The sequence below is a fragment of the Pseudopipra pipra genome, chromosome 26 (genome assembly GCF_036250125.1).
Source record: "Pseudopipra pipra isolate bDixPip1 chromosome 26, bDixPip1.hap1, whole genome shotgun sequence".
Classification (NCBI taxonomy): Eukaryota; Metazoa; Chordata; class Aves; order Passeriformes; family Pipridae; genus Pseudopipra; species Pseudopipra pipra.
Window position 1 is genome coordinate 6,120,716 of NC_087574.1, and position 16,526 is coordinate 6,137,241.

The 16,526-nt window shown below is 65.5% G+C and overlaps 1 protein-coding gene across 1 annotated transcript; it reads left to right on the plus strand.

The window, feature by feature from the left end:
* Positions 1-1,378: 1,378 nt before the first annotated feature.
* On the plus strand, positions 1,379-15,926 carry NGFR (nerve growth factor receptor). The gene is made up of 6 exons (XM_064636914.1): positions 1,379-1,538; positions 5,072-5,213; positions 10,054-10,413; positions 12,225-12,468; positions 13,145-13,305; positions 13,869-15,926. The coding sequence occupies exons 1-6, from the start codon at positions 1,497-1,499 to the stop codon at positions 14,168-14,170; spliced, it is 1,251 nt and encodes a 416-aa protein (XP_064492984.1). The 5' UTR covers positions 1,379-1,496; the 3' UTR covers positions 14,171-15,926.
* Positions 15,927-16,526: the final 600 nt, after the last annotated feature.

Sequence of the window (16,526 nt, forward strand, 5' to 3'; positions counted from 1 at the left end):
CATCCTGCCCCGTCCCCCCCGGCCCCAGCGTGGCTTTTTGGCCGGGAATCCCTTCCCCATGTGGCTCCCACATGTGCTCCTGCCTGTCCGTGCTGGAGAACAAACGGCAGCTTTGGCTCCGGTTCAGTCTCATGGAAAAGCTCAGGGAACTCCTTGAAGCCCTTCCCTGACAGGGCAGCACGGGCTGGGGGGGGGCAGCCAACCCCCTGCACCTTGGAGAGTCAGTAAGTGGCTTTTCCAGAGGAAATCCAGCTGAGCTGGGATGAGCCCCGGGTGCTTTGCTGCCTGGACGGGGAGCTGTGACCCAGGGGAGGATCCCGGGGGGTCACGGGGAGCTGGGGGGGCTCCCGTGGCTGCAGTGCTGGGAATGCTGGAGCTGAACCTCGCTCTGGGGACCCCAAAAGCACCTGCAGAGCCTGGGGGGTGAGGAAGCACCTGCGTTAGAGGGACACGAGGCCAAACCCAGAGTCAGACAGGGAAGGTCTCTCCTCTGTCCCCCCCCGGAGCCTCCCCGGGAGCAGTGACTGTGACAGGGCCAACCCCAGCCACCCTCCTCGGCCAGGGCCACCAGCAAACCCCCTGCACTGTTCCAGGGAGCCCCACAAGGAGCACTCCTGGTGCTGACACAGCAAGGCAGGACGAGGGACGAGCCCTGACATCTCCAGCTTCCATCCCCGTGGGGTCTGGGATGGCAGGGACAGCGGGCAGAGCCATCCCAGGGAAGCTGGAAGCTCCAGGACAAAGGAGAGGGCACACAGGGAGAGTTTTAGGAGCCAAAGGACGTCAATATGGATTTTTATTTTTTTTTTTGGTCCAAAGGGGAACTTTGGATCCCGTTGGGAGCTTCTCTGTGTCACCTGGATGGCTGGGACAGACCTTGGGATCTGAGTCCTGGGGATGTTCCCAATCCAGGGGGATGTTCCCAATCCAGGGGGATGTTATTCCTTGTCCCAGCAGCTGGACACCCCCTCCCAGGCACGGAGCATCTCCCCGGGGCTCCACTGTCACCAAAGAACCCACCGCGGGGACGGGGAGCGGCGGACAGGGACAGACGGACGGACGTGGGCGTTGGGGGGGGACGGAGAGCTGGATGGACGGACGGACGGACGGACGGACAGCAGGGGAGGGTGGATGGAGACAGAGGGAAGGGCGTGAACAACCTGAAGAGCCGAGGGGCTGAGGAGCCGCGGCCGGACAGAGCCGAGCGCGCCCGAGAGCGCTTTGTGGGGGGGCGGCGGGGCCGGGGGGGCTCGGGGGGGCTCTGCTTTGTGTGGCAGCGGAGGAGGTGCGGGCTCGGCCGCTCGCCGTGATGCTCCGGGGGCGGAGAGGAGGAGGAGGAGGAGGAGGAGGAGGGACTTGCAGCCTTTTCTCGCTGCCGCCGAGGCGGCGGCGGCAGAGGGAGGGCAGGGGCAGCCCGGCCGCGCACCGGCTTTTGGGGGGAGGTCGCGGCCCCGCAGCCGCTCTCGGGTGGGGGGTCCCCGCTGCCCCCGCGCACCATGGCCGGGCTCCTGCCGCTGCTGCTGCTCCTGCTGCCGGCGGTGAGTGCGGGAGCGGCGTCCCGGGGGGAGCGCCCACAGTCCCCGCAGGCACCCGCGGGGGTGGGATGGAGGGTCCCGGGGTACCGGGATGGAGGGTCCCGGAGGCACCACTGGGGGTGGGATGGAGGGTCCCGGAGGCACCATTGGGGGTGGGATGGAGGGTCCCGGCGGTACCGGGATGGGGGGTCCCCGAGGCATCAGGCGGGGGTGGGATGGAGGGTCCCGGGGTACCGGGATGGAGGGTCCCCGAGGCATCAGGCGGGGGTGGATTGGAGGGTCCCGGAGGTACCGGGAGCAGCATCTCGGGGACAGCGCGGAGGGTCCCGGAGGCACCAGGCGGGGCTGGGATGAAGGGTCCCGGGGGTCCCACCGGGATGGGAAGCCCCGGGGGTACGGGGCGGGAGGTGCCGGGGGCAGCGGGAAGGCAGCGGCAGTGCCAGGCGGAGTTCTTGGGATGAGGAGGGAGGGGGCGCGGGGAGGTGGCTGGTGACGGGGGTCCCACAGCCCCTCGGACCCCGCTGCACAGGGCTCTGCCAGCCCTTTTACCCGGGGAGAAAAGGAAGGCAGAGCCCTCGGTCAGCGGGGGAGAAGCCACCCACCCCCCAGTGCCTTCATGTCCCGCCATCCCACGGCCCCCCAGATCTGTCCTAGACTTTCCCGGCTCCGAACTCTCCCAGAGCAAAGGCTGAGACCCCCTTCCTCCCGCCGGAGCCCTGCGATGGGCACAGCCTCGGCGTGTGCCGCAGGCAGAAAACTTCGGGGCACGGGGGGGGCCCGGAGAGAGGGGAGTGCCCAGAGTGGGGCGGCCGGGTGGGCACGGGGGGCTGGACCCCCCTTCTGGGGCAGGAACGGGGCTTTTGTTGGGGGAGGGTTTGAGGGGGGTCCCGGGGGGTTCGTTCGGCAGCCGGACACCCCTCGGGCAGGATATTAAAGCCGGAGCTTTGGCGGCTTCACGCGGAGACTGAGGAGGGGAGAGAGCTTGGCCAGAGGGTCTCCTTCCCCCGGGACGCTCGTGGCAGGAAAGACAAGGAGGGATTCTTGTCCAGCCATATGGAGTCAAAGGATTTGCCCCCAGGGAATGACCCGCCTCGCAGCCCCCCCCATCAGCTGCTGCAGGGCCGGGTTTTGTGTCCCCCAAACCTCCCCTGGCTCAGGGCTGAGCTCGGCCATCGCCCCCGGCATTACACCTGCTGAGACCCCGCGATCCCTCACCCGGCCACGTCCAGATGTGCCCCCAGAGCTGTGCCCGCGGCGCCGGGACCGCCCAAAGCCCGGGCAGCCCCTGTGCGGGGCTCGGTACCTGCAGGGGAGGGGGCAGAGCCCTCCCGGTCCCGCCGAGCTCACACGTGGCTTCCTCGGCTGCCCAACCCTCGGGGGTTGCTCGGGGCCGGGGTTTGGCCTTTCCCAGACGGGATGCTTCGCCAGGAGCGGCAGAGCCCGTCTGTCAGGCTCGGGGGCAGCTCGGATCCAGGCTCGCCGCCGGGCTCCCCTCCAGCTGGAGCATCCCCTCCCTTCCCCGCCCCGGGGCGGTTTGTGGTGCCAGGGCTCCGGGGCTGTGCCCAAATCCCGCTTCGAGCTGTTCCCTCCACGTCCCTCTCCTCCAGCTGTGCCTGCCAGGACACAACTGCCCCCCCGACACGGCTTCGAAAGCAATTAAGGGCTCACAGAGGTGTCGCCTGCGCCCTCCGCCCGCGCCCCCTCCCCGGCCCAGCTGTCAAAATGCTTTATGGTGTTAATACCTGCGGCTTTGTCAACAGGAGTTGTGTTAATAACAGACACATTTCGGCGAGCTAACGCGGTCCAGGTGCCCTTTCGGAGCGCGTTAATCTTTGGGGGGTTCAGAAGTGAAAGGGAAAGGCGGAGAGCGAGAGGGGGGAGCAGCACCTGGGGCTGGAAGCGGCATTTCCCGCAGCATTTGGGAGCGTGGATGGGGGGGCAGGGACAGGGGGGTGGCACTGACCGCTCCCGGGAAGGGCACGTGTGGCCGGGGGGTCTCTGGGTGTCGCCCAGAGGAAGGAGCGTGGCCAGGTCCGTCCCCGCGGGCACAGCTCGCAGCTGCCTGCGGCGTGGGAGAGCTGGATCTGCCGGCCCAGCTGCACTGCCCGCGCCGTCCCGGCACTATTTATAGCCAGGCACGTTCGGCTGCTCCCCCGGCCCCGCCGGGATGCTGGAAAATCATCCCTGAGGAGGTGGGAGCGGGCAACCCCCCCCCCAGGGCGGGGACACCCCCCCGGCAGCGGGATGGGCTCCAGCCGGGTCGGTCCCGAAGCCCCAGGAGCCGAATCTGCCCCCCCGGACACGCGTGTGGCCCCCCCGCTGCAAAACAACCCCCTCCTCACACCGGACTGACATCCCGGCTGAAATTTGGGGGTGCTGGGGAGCCCCCCTGCTCAGCACATCCCTCCTGCCTGCCCGGCTGGAGCGGGGCTGGAGCGGGGCCGGAGCGGGGCTGGAGCGGGGCCGGAGCGGGGCCGGAGCGGGGCTGGAGCGGGGCTGCCGGGCCGGAGCGGCGGCGGGGAGGGGAGCGCGGGCTCTCCGGCGCGGGGTAATTGGAGCAGTTTGTCATTCAGATGCCTATAATTGGCGCTCCATTGTCTCGGCCCGGCCGGATGCTGGCGGCTGATGCGCCGCGGGTTCAGAACGCCGCATTGTGCGGGGAGAGGCGGCCAACGGGCTGACGAGGCATCCAGATGCGCGGGGAGGGGAGCTCCTCCGAGCCTTCAGCCGAGCCGCTTCCCCCCCAGAATCGGCCTTAGCCGGCTGGCAGAGGGACGGGCCAGCCCTGGAACGCACCTGCTCGTGAGCACAGGGAGAAAAAGGGGCCCTGGGAGAGCTCAAACCCCCGCGAGCATCTCGGCGGCGGCCGGGCAGAGACGCTTCCTGCACCCCGAGAGGTGTTTCTGCCGGGCAGAGACGCTTCCTGCACCCCGAGAGGTGTTTCTGGGGATCGGGTCCCCACTCCCTGGGCTGCAAAGTGCCTCTGCAGGGTGGCTCGTGGCACGTCTGTGGCTTCCATCTGTGCTGGCAGGTTTTATAAGCAGAGACACTTCCATGAGGTGGGAATGTCGCTGCAGCTCCTGGTGCTCCCTTCGAGCCTTCCTTTCCTTCCTGGTTTCTGGTCCCCACGGGATCTTGGGCTGCAGAGCTGCCACCCAAGCTCTCCAAACCCTCCTCTGTGGCAGGAAGGTCTCCTCCCCTCCCCCTTTCCCCGGGCTGGGAAGGGCTGAGCCCCTCAGGATGGCAAAGTGTCCTTGGGGGACACGGCTCAGGTGAGAGACAAGAACAAACAGTGCTGTAACCGGGGAAAAGCCCCCATCACCCCCCAAAATACCCTCCTGGGGGCTTCCTGCCTCCTTCCAGCTGCAGAATCCAGCAGGGCCTTTCCTGGTGAGTGGGTTTGGCACAGGGAAGTCGGTTCTCTGCATATGTGTGTGGTGTGGGATGTCACCCAGAGCGGGGCTCTGCCTGGCTGTCCCTTCCCCACCTGCCCTGTTATAACAGGAGCCGTGTCCTGGCTCTGTTCTCTCTGCCAGGATCCCTCCTGGGGCTCCAAGGACAAGTGCTCCACCAAGATGTACACGACGAGCGGGGAGTGCTGCCGAGCCTGCAACCTGGGCGAGGGGGTGGTGCAGCCCTGCGGGGTCAACCAGACCGTGTGTGAGCCCTGCCTGGACAGTGAGTACCCACAGAGCCCCCAGGGGCTGCCACGGGGGCTGGGGGGCACTGGGAGTACCCACAGAGCCCCCAGGGGCTGCCACGGGGGCTGGGGGGCACTGGGGGGGCAGGAGCATCAGCAGGTACTTGATCCTCCTCAAGTGCACCCTCTTTCCCTCCTGGGAGCCTTCCCAGGCCTCCCATCTGCTGTGTCGGGGGGGTTTAGGAAAAGAATGAATTTTAAAAATCCTGTTCTTCCCCCAGAGGGTGGTTGGGCACTGGAACAGCTCCCCAGGCTGTGGTCCCAGAGCTCGAGGAGTGTTTGGACAACTCTCTGAGGGGCAGGGTGGGATTTTGGGATGGTTGTGTGCAGAGTTGGACTCGATGGTCCCTGGGGGTTCCTTCCAGCTCAGGATATTCCAGGATTCCATGGCCTCTGCACTGGCAGGAGGGTCACAGAGAGCCTTTCCCCAAAGACCTGCCCTGAAAATCCCCCCTCCTGCCAATCCCCCCTCCTGCCAATCCCCCCTCCTGCCAATCCCACCTCTCCCTGTTTTGGAGCCCACTGATCCCAGGCACCTTTGCAGAGCCCTCCCAGCCCTGTTTCCCCCTCGATGTCCCCAGCTCCCAGCTCATGCCAATATTTACCTCCAGAACCCCCCTCCCCACTGTGTGTGCTGCTCTCAGCTCCAGCCACGGGGGGGGGGCTCCTGCAGGATTTTTTTGGAACCTTATAAAGGGCCACAGAACCAAAGCTAGTCTGGGAGGGGAGAAGCAAATCCCAGCAGTCCCCAGGAGAGAGAGGGGGGCCCGGGGCTCTCCCAGCCAGCCCAGGCACGGGGCCTGTGTCAGAGCTCCATAAATGTCAGAGGGAGCCGCGTGCTCGGACCGGGGGGAGTGTTTGCAGATGAACAGGCCCAGCTCAAACAGCGCCACAGAGGAGACCTGCCCTCCCAGTTACTGCTGCAAACCTGACCTGCCCTCCCAGTTACTGCTGCAAACCCGACCTGCCCTCCCAGTTACTGCTGCAAACCCGACCTGCCCTCCCCAGTCACTGCTGCAAACCCAACCTGCCCTCCCAGTTACTGCTGCAAACCCGACCTGCCCTCCCCAGTCACTGCTGCAAACCTGACCTGCCCTCCCAGTCAGTGCTGCAAACCCAACCTGCCCTCCCCAGTTACTGCTGCAAACCCTACCTGCCCTCCCCAGTCACTGCTGCAAACCTGACCTGCCCTCCCCAGTCACTGCTGCAAACCCGACCTGCCCTCCCCAGTCACTGCTGCAAACCCTGGGAAGGCCCAAGGACGAGGATTCGGGGAAAAGCTGTGCCAGCCGAGCCCGGGTTGCTCCAAGGATGCGACTGGGGAGGGACAAGGGACAGGGCAGGGCTGGGGGAGCTGAGAGGGGGCAAAGGCTGGGAGGAGGGAGAAGCTGGGTAAGGAGAGCAGCAGCAGCAGCAGCAGCACAGGGTAGGGACAGGGCAGGGACAGGGCAGGGACGGGACAGGGACAGGGCAGGGACGGGGCAGGGACAGGGCAGGGCTAAAAATACCTCAGCTCTCCTGCAAAATCGATGCACGGCACTCGCCCTCCCTGAGACTGGCTGGGGGGGCTGGATCCCCCCTGGATGCAGGGCTGGATCCCACCCAGGGCTGGATCCCCCCTGGATCCCGCTGGCCTTGGGGACTCGATCCCACCCGGCTGCAGTTTCAGGGCTGCTGGGCAGGATAACCCTGGGAATTCAGGCCCATCCTGCTGTGGGGTGCCAGGGCACCCACTGTGCCATCCCTCCCCCCCAGCCCTTCCCACAGGAATCCTGGATGTCAGGGGATCCTGGATGTCAGGGAATCCTGGATGTCAGGCCCCAGCTGCAGGGCTGCCAGCCCAGAGGGGGGCTTTGCACTCCTGGGGATGCTCAGATGGGTCCTTTTCCCACCCTTTTCCCACTACCTGCACTTCCAGGCTTGTCTCCCTGATTTCTTTCTGGGAGCTTTTGGGATAAAGGGAATTTCCACCCTTCCTGGAGGACGTGGAGGTTATGGAGAGACAAACCCTTCCCCCAGGGAAGCTGCCCGGGGTGTCAGACTCCAGGGGATGTAAACCCAGAGGGTGACTTGGCATTCCTGGCTCTCTGTCCCGCTCTCCAGGCCTCAGGATGCCCCATTCCCCTTCCCTCTGCATCCCGGATCCCGCTGCAGGGCCGGGCAGGTGGAGGCAGCCCCGGTGCTGGCACAGCATCCAGCCTGAGCTGGAGGAATGTGGGCACGGCCCAGGGCTGTGGGATCCCCACCTCCACCCCGGGCTGCCTCCCTTGGATGCGTTCCCGACTCACCAGCCGGGTTGTTTGGGATAAATCCGCTCCAACCAAAGCATCGGCCCGCCAGAGCCTGCAGGGGCTGGAGGGGAGAGACAACCCCTGGGTCAGCCCCGTGGCCACTGGCTCGTTTTATCCCGATTTTCTGCCCCCAGCCTCTCCAGCCCCGTTGCTGCCTCATGATTTATTTATCCCTCCCCGGCGGGGGGGGCCCAGTTTGAATCTGGGCTGTAATTGCTCAGCTCAGATCCCTTCCCTGCCACTGCAAATGTGCCCACTCAGCCGAAAGCCTTTCCTGGCCACTTCCCCGCTCTAATGGTGCCCATCAATAATTCAGGATAATGGGAGGGATGAGCCCCAGGTTAATGGGAGCCGCGTGTGCCGCTGGCGCTCCCGGCGCTGCTCCGGCTCCGCTCGCCCGGGTGGGCACAGGGGCAGGGGGCACGGGGGCTGCTCACACTCCCCCCTGGGGTGGGAACAGGGCCAACAGCACCAAAAACAAGTTTCCTGGTGAATCTGTGGCTTCCCCATCCCTGGAAGTGTCCAAATCCAGGCTTGGAGCAACCTCATCCAGTGGAAGGTGTCCCTGCCCGCGGCAGGGGGTGGGATGAGCTGGGTTTAGGGTCCTTTCCAACCCAGCCCGTTCCACGATTCTGTGATTCTGTGCTCCCTGTTGCCCTGCAATTCCAGGGAATTACGATCCCTGCAGTTCCAGGGGTACCTCAGGAGCAGGACACCCCAGCACAGGCCCTGGGTGTTGGGAGCGGGAATGTCGCGGCTGTGACGGGGTTTGTGCAGCTGAGTCACGCCAAGAAAACAGCAGCTGCAGGGCTGGGATGGCACTTCCATCCCTCTGATCCCGCCCAGCACCGGGGATCAGGGAGCTTCAGTCCCATTTCTATCTCGGAACAGCCCGGGCCAGCTCTGCCCTGAGCTCTGAGGGTGGGAATTGCCGTGTCTACGATCATCCCTGGGAGATGAACAGGTCATTAGGGATCCAGGCAGTGGCTGGATCGTTTTCCCAGGAGCAGGGAAGCAGAGGGATTGAGGCTGAGCTCCCCTGCACCTTCTCCATCCCGGAGGCTGGACTTTCCCCTTGGCATTGTGGCTGAGGGAAGATGGGGATCGATGGGAGCAGCCAAGGCAGGGACAGCAGCTGTGCCCTCCAGGACGGAGCTGACCCGGCTTCCTGGGCTAAAAATATCCTCCAACACCTTTGGGGACGGGAGAGGGAGGGAGGGGGATTGATTTCCCCGGCAGTCAGTCCTACAGGATGAAACCGGAGAGCGAGAAGCCCCGGGGTCAGGGAGAGTCAGCAATTAGTGTTGTCACCTCCTGTCACATCACACCCCGGCCCGGGGACACGTGGCCAGGGGGGAACAACGGGGGTGTGATGTCCTGAGGGACCCCCGGGCAGGATGTGGAGGAGAAGGTGATGGGATGCTGAGGAGCAGCTGTGGCTCTGGGATGGCTCTGGGATGGTTCTGGGATGGCTCTGGGATGGCTCTGGGATGGCTGTGGGATGGCTGTGGGATGGCTCTGGGATGGTTCTGGGATGGCTCTGGGATGGCTCTGGGATGGCTGTGGGATGGCTGTGGGATGCCGTGGGGACCATCAGGAGGTCAGATATAGGGGTGGCTGTGGGGACCATCAGGAGGTCAGATATAGGGGTGGCTGTGGGAGGCCCACAGGGACCATCAGGAGGTCAGATATAGGGATGGAGCTCAGGCTGGGGGCAGGGAACCCGCCTGGGGACACTGAGGACTGGGAGGGGCACCCCTGGACAGGCAAACGAGATATTTAGGGCTCCTGTTTCCTCGTAACCCCAAACCCAGCCCCTAAGAGGGAACACCAAGGGTTGGTTCACAGGCCTGTGTGTTAAATTAATGCCACATATACAACAAAGCAGATGAACAGCACATCCTAGAGAGGCAATATAGAATTAAATAAACCTCCTTTACACTGGTTTGGTGTGGAACAGTCGAGGGCAGCATCCAGCTGTGCCCGGGCTGGATCCCTGTGGGCACGTGTAGGGGAACATCCAGTCCTGGATCCCCCCAGGGCTGGGAATTGCTGCGGGAATGGTCAATGGGAACGGGCAGCGGAGCCTGGGGGACGCTTGGAGGTGCTGGGGGAGCTGCAGAGGGGGACACGGGAGGGAACAGGGGCAGAGGGGAGGTGGGGGTACGACCCCAGCCGCGGTGGGTGCCGGGCAGAGGGGAGGTGGGGATAGGATCCCAGCCGCGGTGGGTGCCGGGCAGAGGGGAGGTGGGGGTAGGATCCCAGCCGCGGTGGGTGCCGGGCAGAGGGGAGGTGGGGGTACCACCCCAGCCGCGGTGGGTGCCGGGCAGAGGGGAGGTGGGGGTAGGATCCCAGCCGCGGTGGGTGCCGGGCAGAGGGGAGGTGGGGGTATGACCCCAGCCGCGGTGGGTGCCGGGCAGAGGGGAGGTGGGGGTACCACCCCAGCCGCGGTGGGTGCCGGGCAGAGCCGGCTCCGGGGGCGAGGTGCCTGCGCCGTGCCCGCCCTGCCCAGCCCCGTTCCCCGCAGGTGTCACCTTCTCGGACACGGTGAGCGCCACGGAGCCCTGCAAGCCCTGCACGCAGTGCCTGGGGCTGCAGAGCATGTCCGCGCCCTGCGTCGAGTCGGACGACGCCGTCTGCCGCTGCTCCTACGGCTACTTCCAGGACGAGGCCAGCGGGGCCTGCCGGGAGTGCCGCGTCTGCGGGGTGGGCTTCGGGCTCATGTTCCCCTGCAAGGACTCGCAGGACACCGTGTGCGAGGAGTGCCCCGAGGGCACCTTCTCCAGCGAGGCCAACTTCGTGGACCCCTGCCTGCCCTGCACCACCTGCGAGGACAACGAGGTGCTGGTGAAGGAGTGCACGCCCGTGTCGGACGCCGAGTGCAGGGGTGAGGAGCCTGTGCCAGGGGAGCAGGGGGGATGGGGGGGTCATTGTAGTGCTCCCTGCCTCAGTTTCCCTTCGGGAGGTGGGGCATGTCCGTGGCTCAGACAGGGGGACCCCGGTGTCCAGCTGAGAGCTCCATCCCTCGGGAATTGCAGCTCCCAACCCTCTCCATGAGCCCTCCTGTCCCTCCCAGAACCCACCCCAGGGTCTGTCCGGCCCTTCCCAGGGACTGAGCTCCCGGCAGGACGTTGCTGTGTGGATCTGGGGGGGCTTTTGGTGTCCAGGAACAGTGAGAGTTTCCCCAGCCTCAGGTGCTGTGCCCGCTGCTGCCCGAGCCTCCAGCAGGGAGGGACCTTGGCACTGGTGGGCTTCCCATGGGAATTCACTGGGGAATCCAGCCCCACAGCCCAGGAGGGTTCGGTGCCAAGGAGAAAGGGAGGGCACCATCCAGCAGCAGCCCCCGCCGTGCCAGCCCCGAGCAGCACAGGGAGCCCCAGGGCTGCTCCAGCCGGGAATGCCAGCGGAATGCCAGCGGGATGCCAGCGGCTCCTGGGCAGCAGCCGCCGATCCCCTGCCCCAGCCCTGCCAGGGAGAAAAGGGCTTTGTCCCGGGCACTGCTGGGTCACCTGCCCCAGCCCTGCCAGGGAGAAAAGGGCTTTGTCCCGGGCACTGCTGGGTCACAGCACAGGGCGGCCGGGGCTGCTCCCCGGGAGGGGTCGAGTAAATGGAGCCACAAGTCAAGGAGCACAGGGGCAGCTTTGTCACCCTGGCACGGCCCCGGGCACAGGGGGCTGGATGGGGAGGGATGCCAGGGGGCACAGGGGGCTGGCTGGGGCGGGATGCCAGAGGGCACAAGGGCGGGATGCCAGAGGGCACAGGGGCAGGATGCCAGAGGGCACAAGGGCAGGATGCCAGAGGGCATGGGAGGGGATGCCAGCGCCTGCTGGGGCAGCAGGGCAGTCCTCACTGGGACAGGGGCCATGGTGGAGGGCAGGATGCCAGCTCCCTGCTGTGACACCCTCTCCGTCCTGCTGGGCTGGCAGGGGTGGCAGGGGGATCACAGGGCCAAGTGCCGTGTGCCCACCGTGATTCCAGCCACATCCAGCTCCCTCAGTGCCAGGCTGGCTCAGCCCCACAGGACCTGCTGCCTGTGGGCACAGGATGAGCCCCCATTGATGAACGGGGGTTTGGGATAAATGGGAGTTTGGGATGAACAGGGGTTTGGGATGGAGCTGGGATGAACAGGGGTTTGGGATGAACAGGGGTTTGGGATGGAGCTGGGATGAACAGGAGTTTGGGATGAACAGGGGTTTGGGATGGAGCTGACACCTGGGGCAGGGCTGGGTTGGGGCAGCCACAGGTGAGGGTGTTTCCCTGGGACAAGCCAGGACGGATCCCTCTCCCCATGGGACACACCCGGGTGTGGCAGGAACGGGGTCACTCCCTGGCAGGGTGTGGGTGCAGGCAGGGGCCAGGAAAGGGGCAGAGCCGGGTTTTGGGAGGGGATGGACCTGGTGCAGATGTGCAAGGATGGGAGGCAGCTGGGCCTGCTTCCCTGGATTTTGGGAGCAGCAGTGGGAGCCCTGGGGCTCCATGGGGGGAAGAGCTGCAGGACTTGAGCAAAGCCCGTGCTGGGAAAGGGCTTGCACAGCCATGGCCACTCCAGCCATCAGGACAGGCATCACCCAGGCACCCTCAGGGCAGGGGACAGCTCTGGCCTGTCCTGGGCACGGGGACGGGGGAGGTGTCACCTCCACCAGCCTCTGGAAGGGAACCCTGCTCAGATTGTCCCTGTCCTCATCTGTCCCCTGCCAGGTCTCCACCCTCGCTGGACAACCCCCCCCCCGTCCCTGGTGGGCTTTGAGAGCCCCGAGCCCAGCACCAGGGAGCCCCTGAGCCCCGAGGGGGTGCCCAGCACCCCGGCAGACACGGGCACCACCGTGGTGGGCAGCTCCCAGCCCGTCGTGAGCCGCGGCACCGCCGACAACCTCATCCCCGTCTACTGCTCCATCCTGGCCGCCGTGGTGGTGGGGCTGGTGGCCTACATCGCCTTCAAGAGGTACAGCAGGGCTTGGGGGGGGGGGAACGGGCACTGTGACCCCCCGGGGGATGTCCCGTGGCTGGAGGGAGGGAGGGGGGCACCGGGCTGGGGATAGAGGTGGAGTCACGAAAATCCAGGAGGAAACAGCAGCTGAGGGAGGAGAGAGGCCGATGGCAGCAGGGGGGGGTGGAGGAGCCCTCCCTGCCCCCCTCCCTGCCCCTGCTCCCCTGGCAGTGTCAGGGCCCATCTCACTCAGCAGCTCAGCCCTGGGGCAGGGCAAGCCGGGGCTGGCTCAGTGGCTCCCTGGGCATCCCGGGCTGGGGGCACCCCCAGGGTGGGTTTTCTCAGTGGATCCCCGTGGAAAGGACCAGACCCTGCCAAGGGACTTTCCCCCAGGGAGGTGGAGTCGTCTCCCTGGAAGTGTCCAAAAACCAGCAGAGGTGGCCCCGAGGGACGAGGTTGGGTCTGTTCTGAGGCTGCACTCGATGGTGTGGAGCCTTTCCCGCCCCATCAGTCGCTGTGCTCTGTGGAATTGTAGATGAAACAGGAATCATGAGGCTCCCCAAGAGCTCCATGTCCACTCAGCACCCGTAAATCCTGATTTCACTGAGCCAGAGGCTGCAGGGGAATCGCTGCTCCTGGGGAAGGGGGACGATCCCAGGGGATGTCACCTCCCTGCCCCTGTCCCCCCCAGGTGGAACAACTGCAAACAGAACAAGCAGGGGGCCAACAACCGGCCCGTGAACCAAACCCCCTCCCCGGAGGGGGAGAAGCTGCACAGCGACAGCGGCATCTCCGTGGACAGCCAGAGCCTGCACGACCAGCAGCCCCCCGGCCAGGGCACCCAGGGGCCAGGTAGGGCTGGGGATTGCTGGGGATTTAAACCCACCAGGCACTGCACTGCTCGCCAGAGGCGAGGGGAGGGGAGGGAAAGGAAGAACGAGGTGACGGGAGGAGAGGAAGGGGGAGAAAATCCCCTCTGTGGCATTCAGAAATTGGATGGGAAGTTTTCCTTTGTTATCACTGTTCTTTGACCTTAAAAGAACTTGGAAAGTTTTCCTTTATTATCAATATTCTTTAGCCTTAAAAGGACTTGTCATGCAGGGCAGGGGCACCGGCCCAGTCAGTCAGATGAAAACCAGTCAAGTGCAATCAGCCTTGGAGAGTTCTCCTTTATTACCAATATTCTTCACCCTTAAAAGAAGGTGGAAAGTTTCCCTTTAGTATCAATGTTCTTTGCCTTTAAAAGGACGTGGGAAGTTCTCCTTTGTTCTAAGTGTTCCCTGCCCTCAGAAGAGCTGGAGCTGCAGGGCAGGGGCACCCCGGGGTGGGCAGGGGCACCCTTGGGGTGGGCAGGGGCAGCCCTGGGGCGGGCAGGGGCACCCCGGGGTGGGTTTAACGCCTCTCCCCCTCCGCAGCGCCCAAGGCAGACGGGACCCTGTACGCCAGCCTGCCCCCCGGCAAGCAGGAGGAGGTGGAGAAGCTGCTGGGCAGCTCTGCCGAGGAGCCCTGGAGGCAGCTGGCGGGGGAGCTGGGCTACAAGGACGAGCTCATCGACTCCTTCACCCGCGAGGAATCGCCGGCCCGGGCCCTGCTGGCCCACTGGTCCTCCAAGGACTCGGCCACCCTGGAGGCCCTGCTGGCCGCCCTGCGCAGGATCCAGCGCGGGGACATCGCCGACAGCCTGGCCAGCGAGTCCACGGCCACCTCGCCCGTCTGAAGGGTGGCCCGGGGCGGCCCCGCGGGGAGCCCTCCCCCCCCCGGGCCCCTCCAGCCCTCCCCGGCCCTGGGGGGGAGGGCAGGGGGGCAGCGGGGCCGCCCCGGGCCCCCCCGGTTGGCAGCTCTGAGGGCACTGAGGGCACTGAGGGCACTGGGAGCTCGGAGCTCCCGGGCTCGGTACCGGCCCCTCCCGCCACTGCCATCCCCTGGCAGCCCCTGAGGGGGTTTTTTTGGGGGGGCTCAGCCCCTCTCCACGCCCAAATCCCGTCTGCAGCCCCCTGAGGCTGGATGGAGGCTGGCTGGATGGACAGACGGACACAGGAGGGAGCAGCAGGCTCCCAGCCCTCTCCTCTCTGCCCCCTTCCAGCCCTTTCTCCTTGGGGCTCCAAGTTCTTGGGGCTCCAAGTTCTCCTCGGGGCTCCAAGTTCTCCTCTTCCTCCTTGGCCCAGCCTCTCTTTCCTGCTCCCCCAAAATCCAGCTGCCTCCCCCCCAAACCGCGGGCGAAGGGCAGGGATGGAGGGAACTGGGGCTGCTGTAGCAGCATTTGGGGGCTGGTCCTACCAGGGGGGACCAGCAGCCCGGGCTACACTGTGAAATTTGGGGGGTGCAGCCCCCCCAGGCTCCAGGGGTGTTTGGTCCCGGTGAGGAGCACCCGGAGCAGGTTTTGGGGGGAGCCCCGGGGGGGCTGCAGGGGACGCTGGAGCTCCCATGGACACACTCCAGGGGGGACACTGAAGGTCTAAAGGGCTGGAAAAAGTGCCTGCCTGCTGCAGGGCCGTGATAAAAGGGCTGTGCTCATCCTTCCCCCATCCCAGTGTCCCTGGCAAAGCCACCCTGGCACCATTGCACTGGCCCTCCCGGCCCAGGGACCCGCTTGTAAGGGCTCCTCCTCCTCCAGCACTGTGCAGGGGGCTCAGAACTGCCCCTGGGGTCCTTCAGCAGGCACTGCCCACCCTCCTGCCCCCCTGGGTGACCCCAGCCCCTCCCTGTGCCCCGGGGAGGGGACAGCGCTCACCTCCCTCACCTCCCTCACCTCTCTGGAGCTGGGGGGGTGGTTTTTTTTGGCATATCAGCTCCCAGCCCACCCCTGGGGGATGCTGGAGAACCTCTTCCCCCGGAGCTGCCCCCGAGGTCCCGGGAGATGATCCCAACAGAGCCGTGACCTCCTGCCTGCCCGGAGCACCAGGAGGTTCCCACGGAGGAAGGACTGCCAGGGGAGCAGCCCCTCCTTCGCCTCTGGGTTCATCCAGAGACTCCTTCCTGAAGGCAGAAGGTGATTTTCCTCCTCTCCTCAAGGAGATAAGCGAGACTTGTAAATACTGTGGTGTTGTTTTCCTCCCTGCTCGATGTTCCCACGTGTGACACGGGGTGACGATCCCACCCAGCCCTTCCCTCTTCCTCAGCCTGTCCGCCTCCCAGGGGAGCATTCCCAGCCCGAGCCTTCGGTCCCACCTTGTTTCTGGCCTTAAAGACTCAACGGGGATCAGCAAAACACCCCAAAAGTCACCGCAGCAGGTCCGTGACAGACCTGGGAATGTGGAAGGATTTGGAGCCGCCGGGAAGGGAGGGAGAGCTCGGTGTCTTCTGAAGGGCTGGGGCCTGCATGGAGGGGACTCGAGCCCCCAGGTCCTTCAAAAAGCTTTGTGGGAGCTCTTCAGAGGCTGGATCCGGGTCTGCAGGATGGGATATTCCAGGACATTCCACACTTCCTGCCCTGGGGCAGCAGAGGAGCGAAGATCCCTCCGGAGGAGCAGCCCCTGCGGGCCTGGCAGGGCTGTGGGACTCCCCCCCGAGTCCCAAACCTCCCCCAGCGCTGAAATCCAAGAAAACTGCCCCAGATTTGCAGCCCTGCTCGCGGGGGGCGACTCTGGTTTGCAGCCCCCCAGCTGGGGCTCTGGCTGCTTCCAGCCCCATCCAGCTTCCTCCAGCCTCCTCCAGCCCCCTCCAGCCCCCTCCAGCCCCCTCCAGCCCCATCCAGCCCCTTCCAGCCCCATCCAGCCTCCTCCAGCCCCATCCAGCCCCATCCAGCCCCTTCCAGCCCCATCCAGCCCCCTCCAGCCCCATCCAGCCCCAGGGATGCTCGGGGAGGAATTTTTATCGTCAGGTTGTTTCCACTGGTCCCTTTTTGGGCCAAGTGACTCGGACACAAACTGAGGGCGAGCGGGATGAAGCGCCCACATCGACACAGAACAGACTGCCTGGGTCATCCTGACAGCCCAGCCCGGCTGGGAATCCCTCTCCAGCCGGGAATTGCTCCTCTTCAGGACGTGCTCTCAGGTTTTAATGCAGAGGGATTTCCTCAGGGCTGAGGAAACGGGAGACAAAAACCCCCTCAGCATCCAAAGAGCAGCCGGGGC

What these genes read in the sequence shown, in the direction of transcription:
- NGFR (XM_064636914.1), top strand. Translation starts at nt 1,497, where the DNA reads ATGGCCGGGCTCCTGCCGCTGCTGCTGCTCCTGCTGCCGGCG. An exon ending in TGCTGCTCCTGCTGCCGGCG is followed by an intron (nt 1,539 to 5,071) that starts GTGAGTGCGGGA and finishes TCTCTCTGCCAG; the next exon opens with GATCCCTCCTGGGGCTCCAA. An exon ending in GCCTACATCGCCTTCAAGAG is followed by an intron (nt 12,469 to 13,144) that starts GTACAGCAGGGC and finishes TGTCCCCCCCAG; the next exon opens with GTGGAACAACTGCAAACAGA.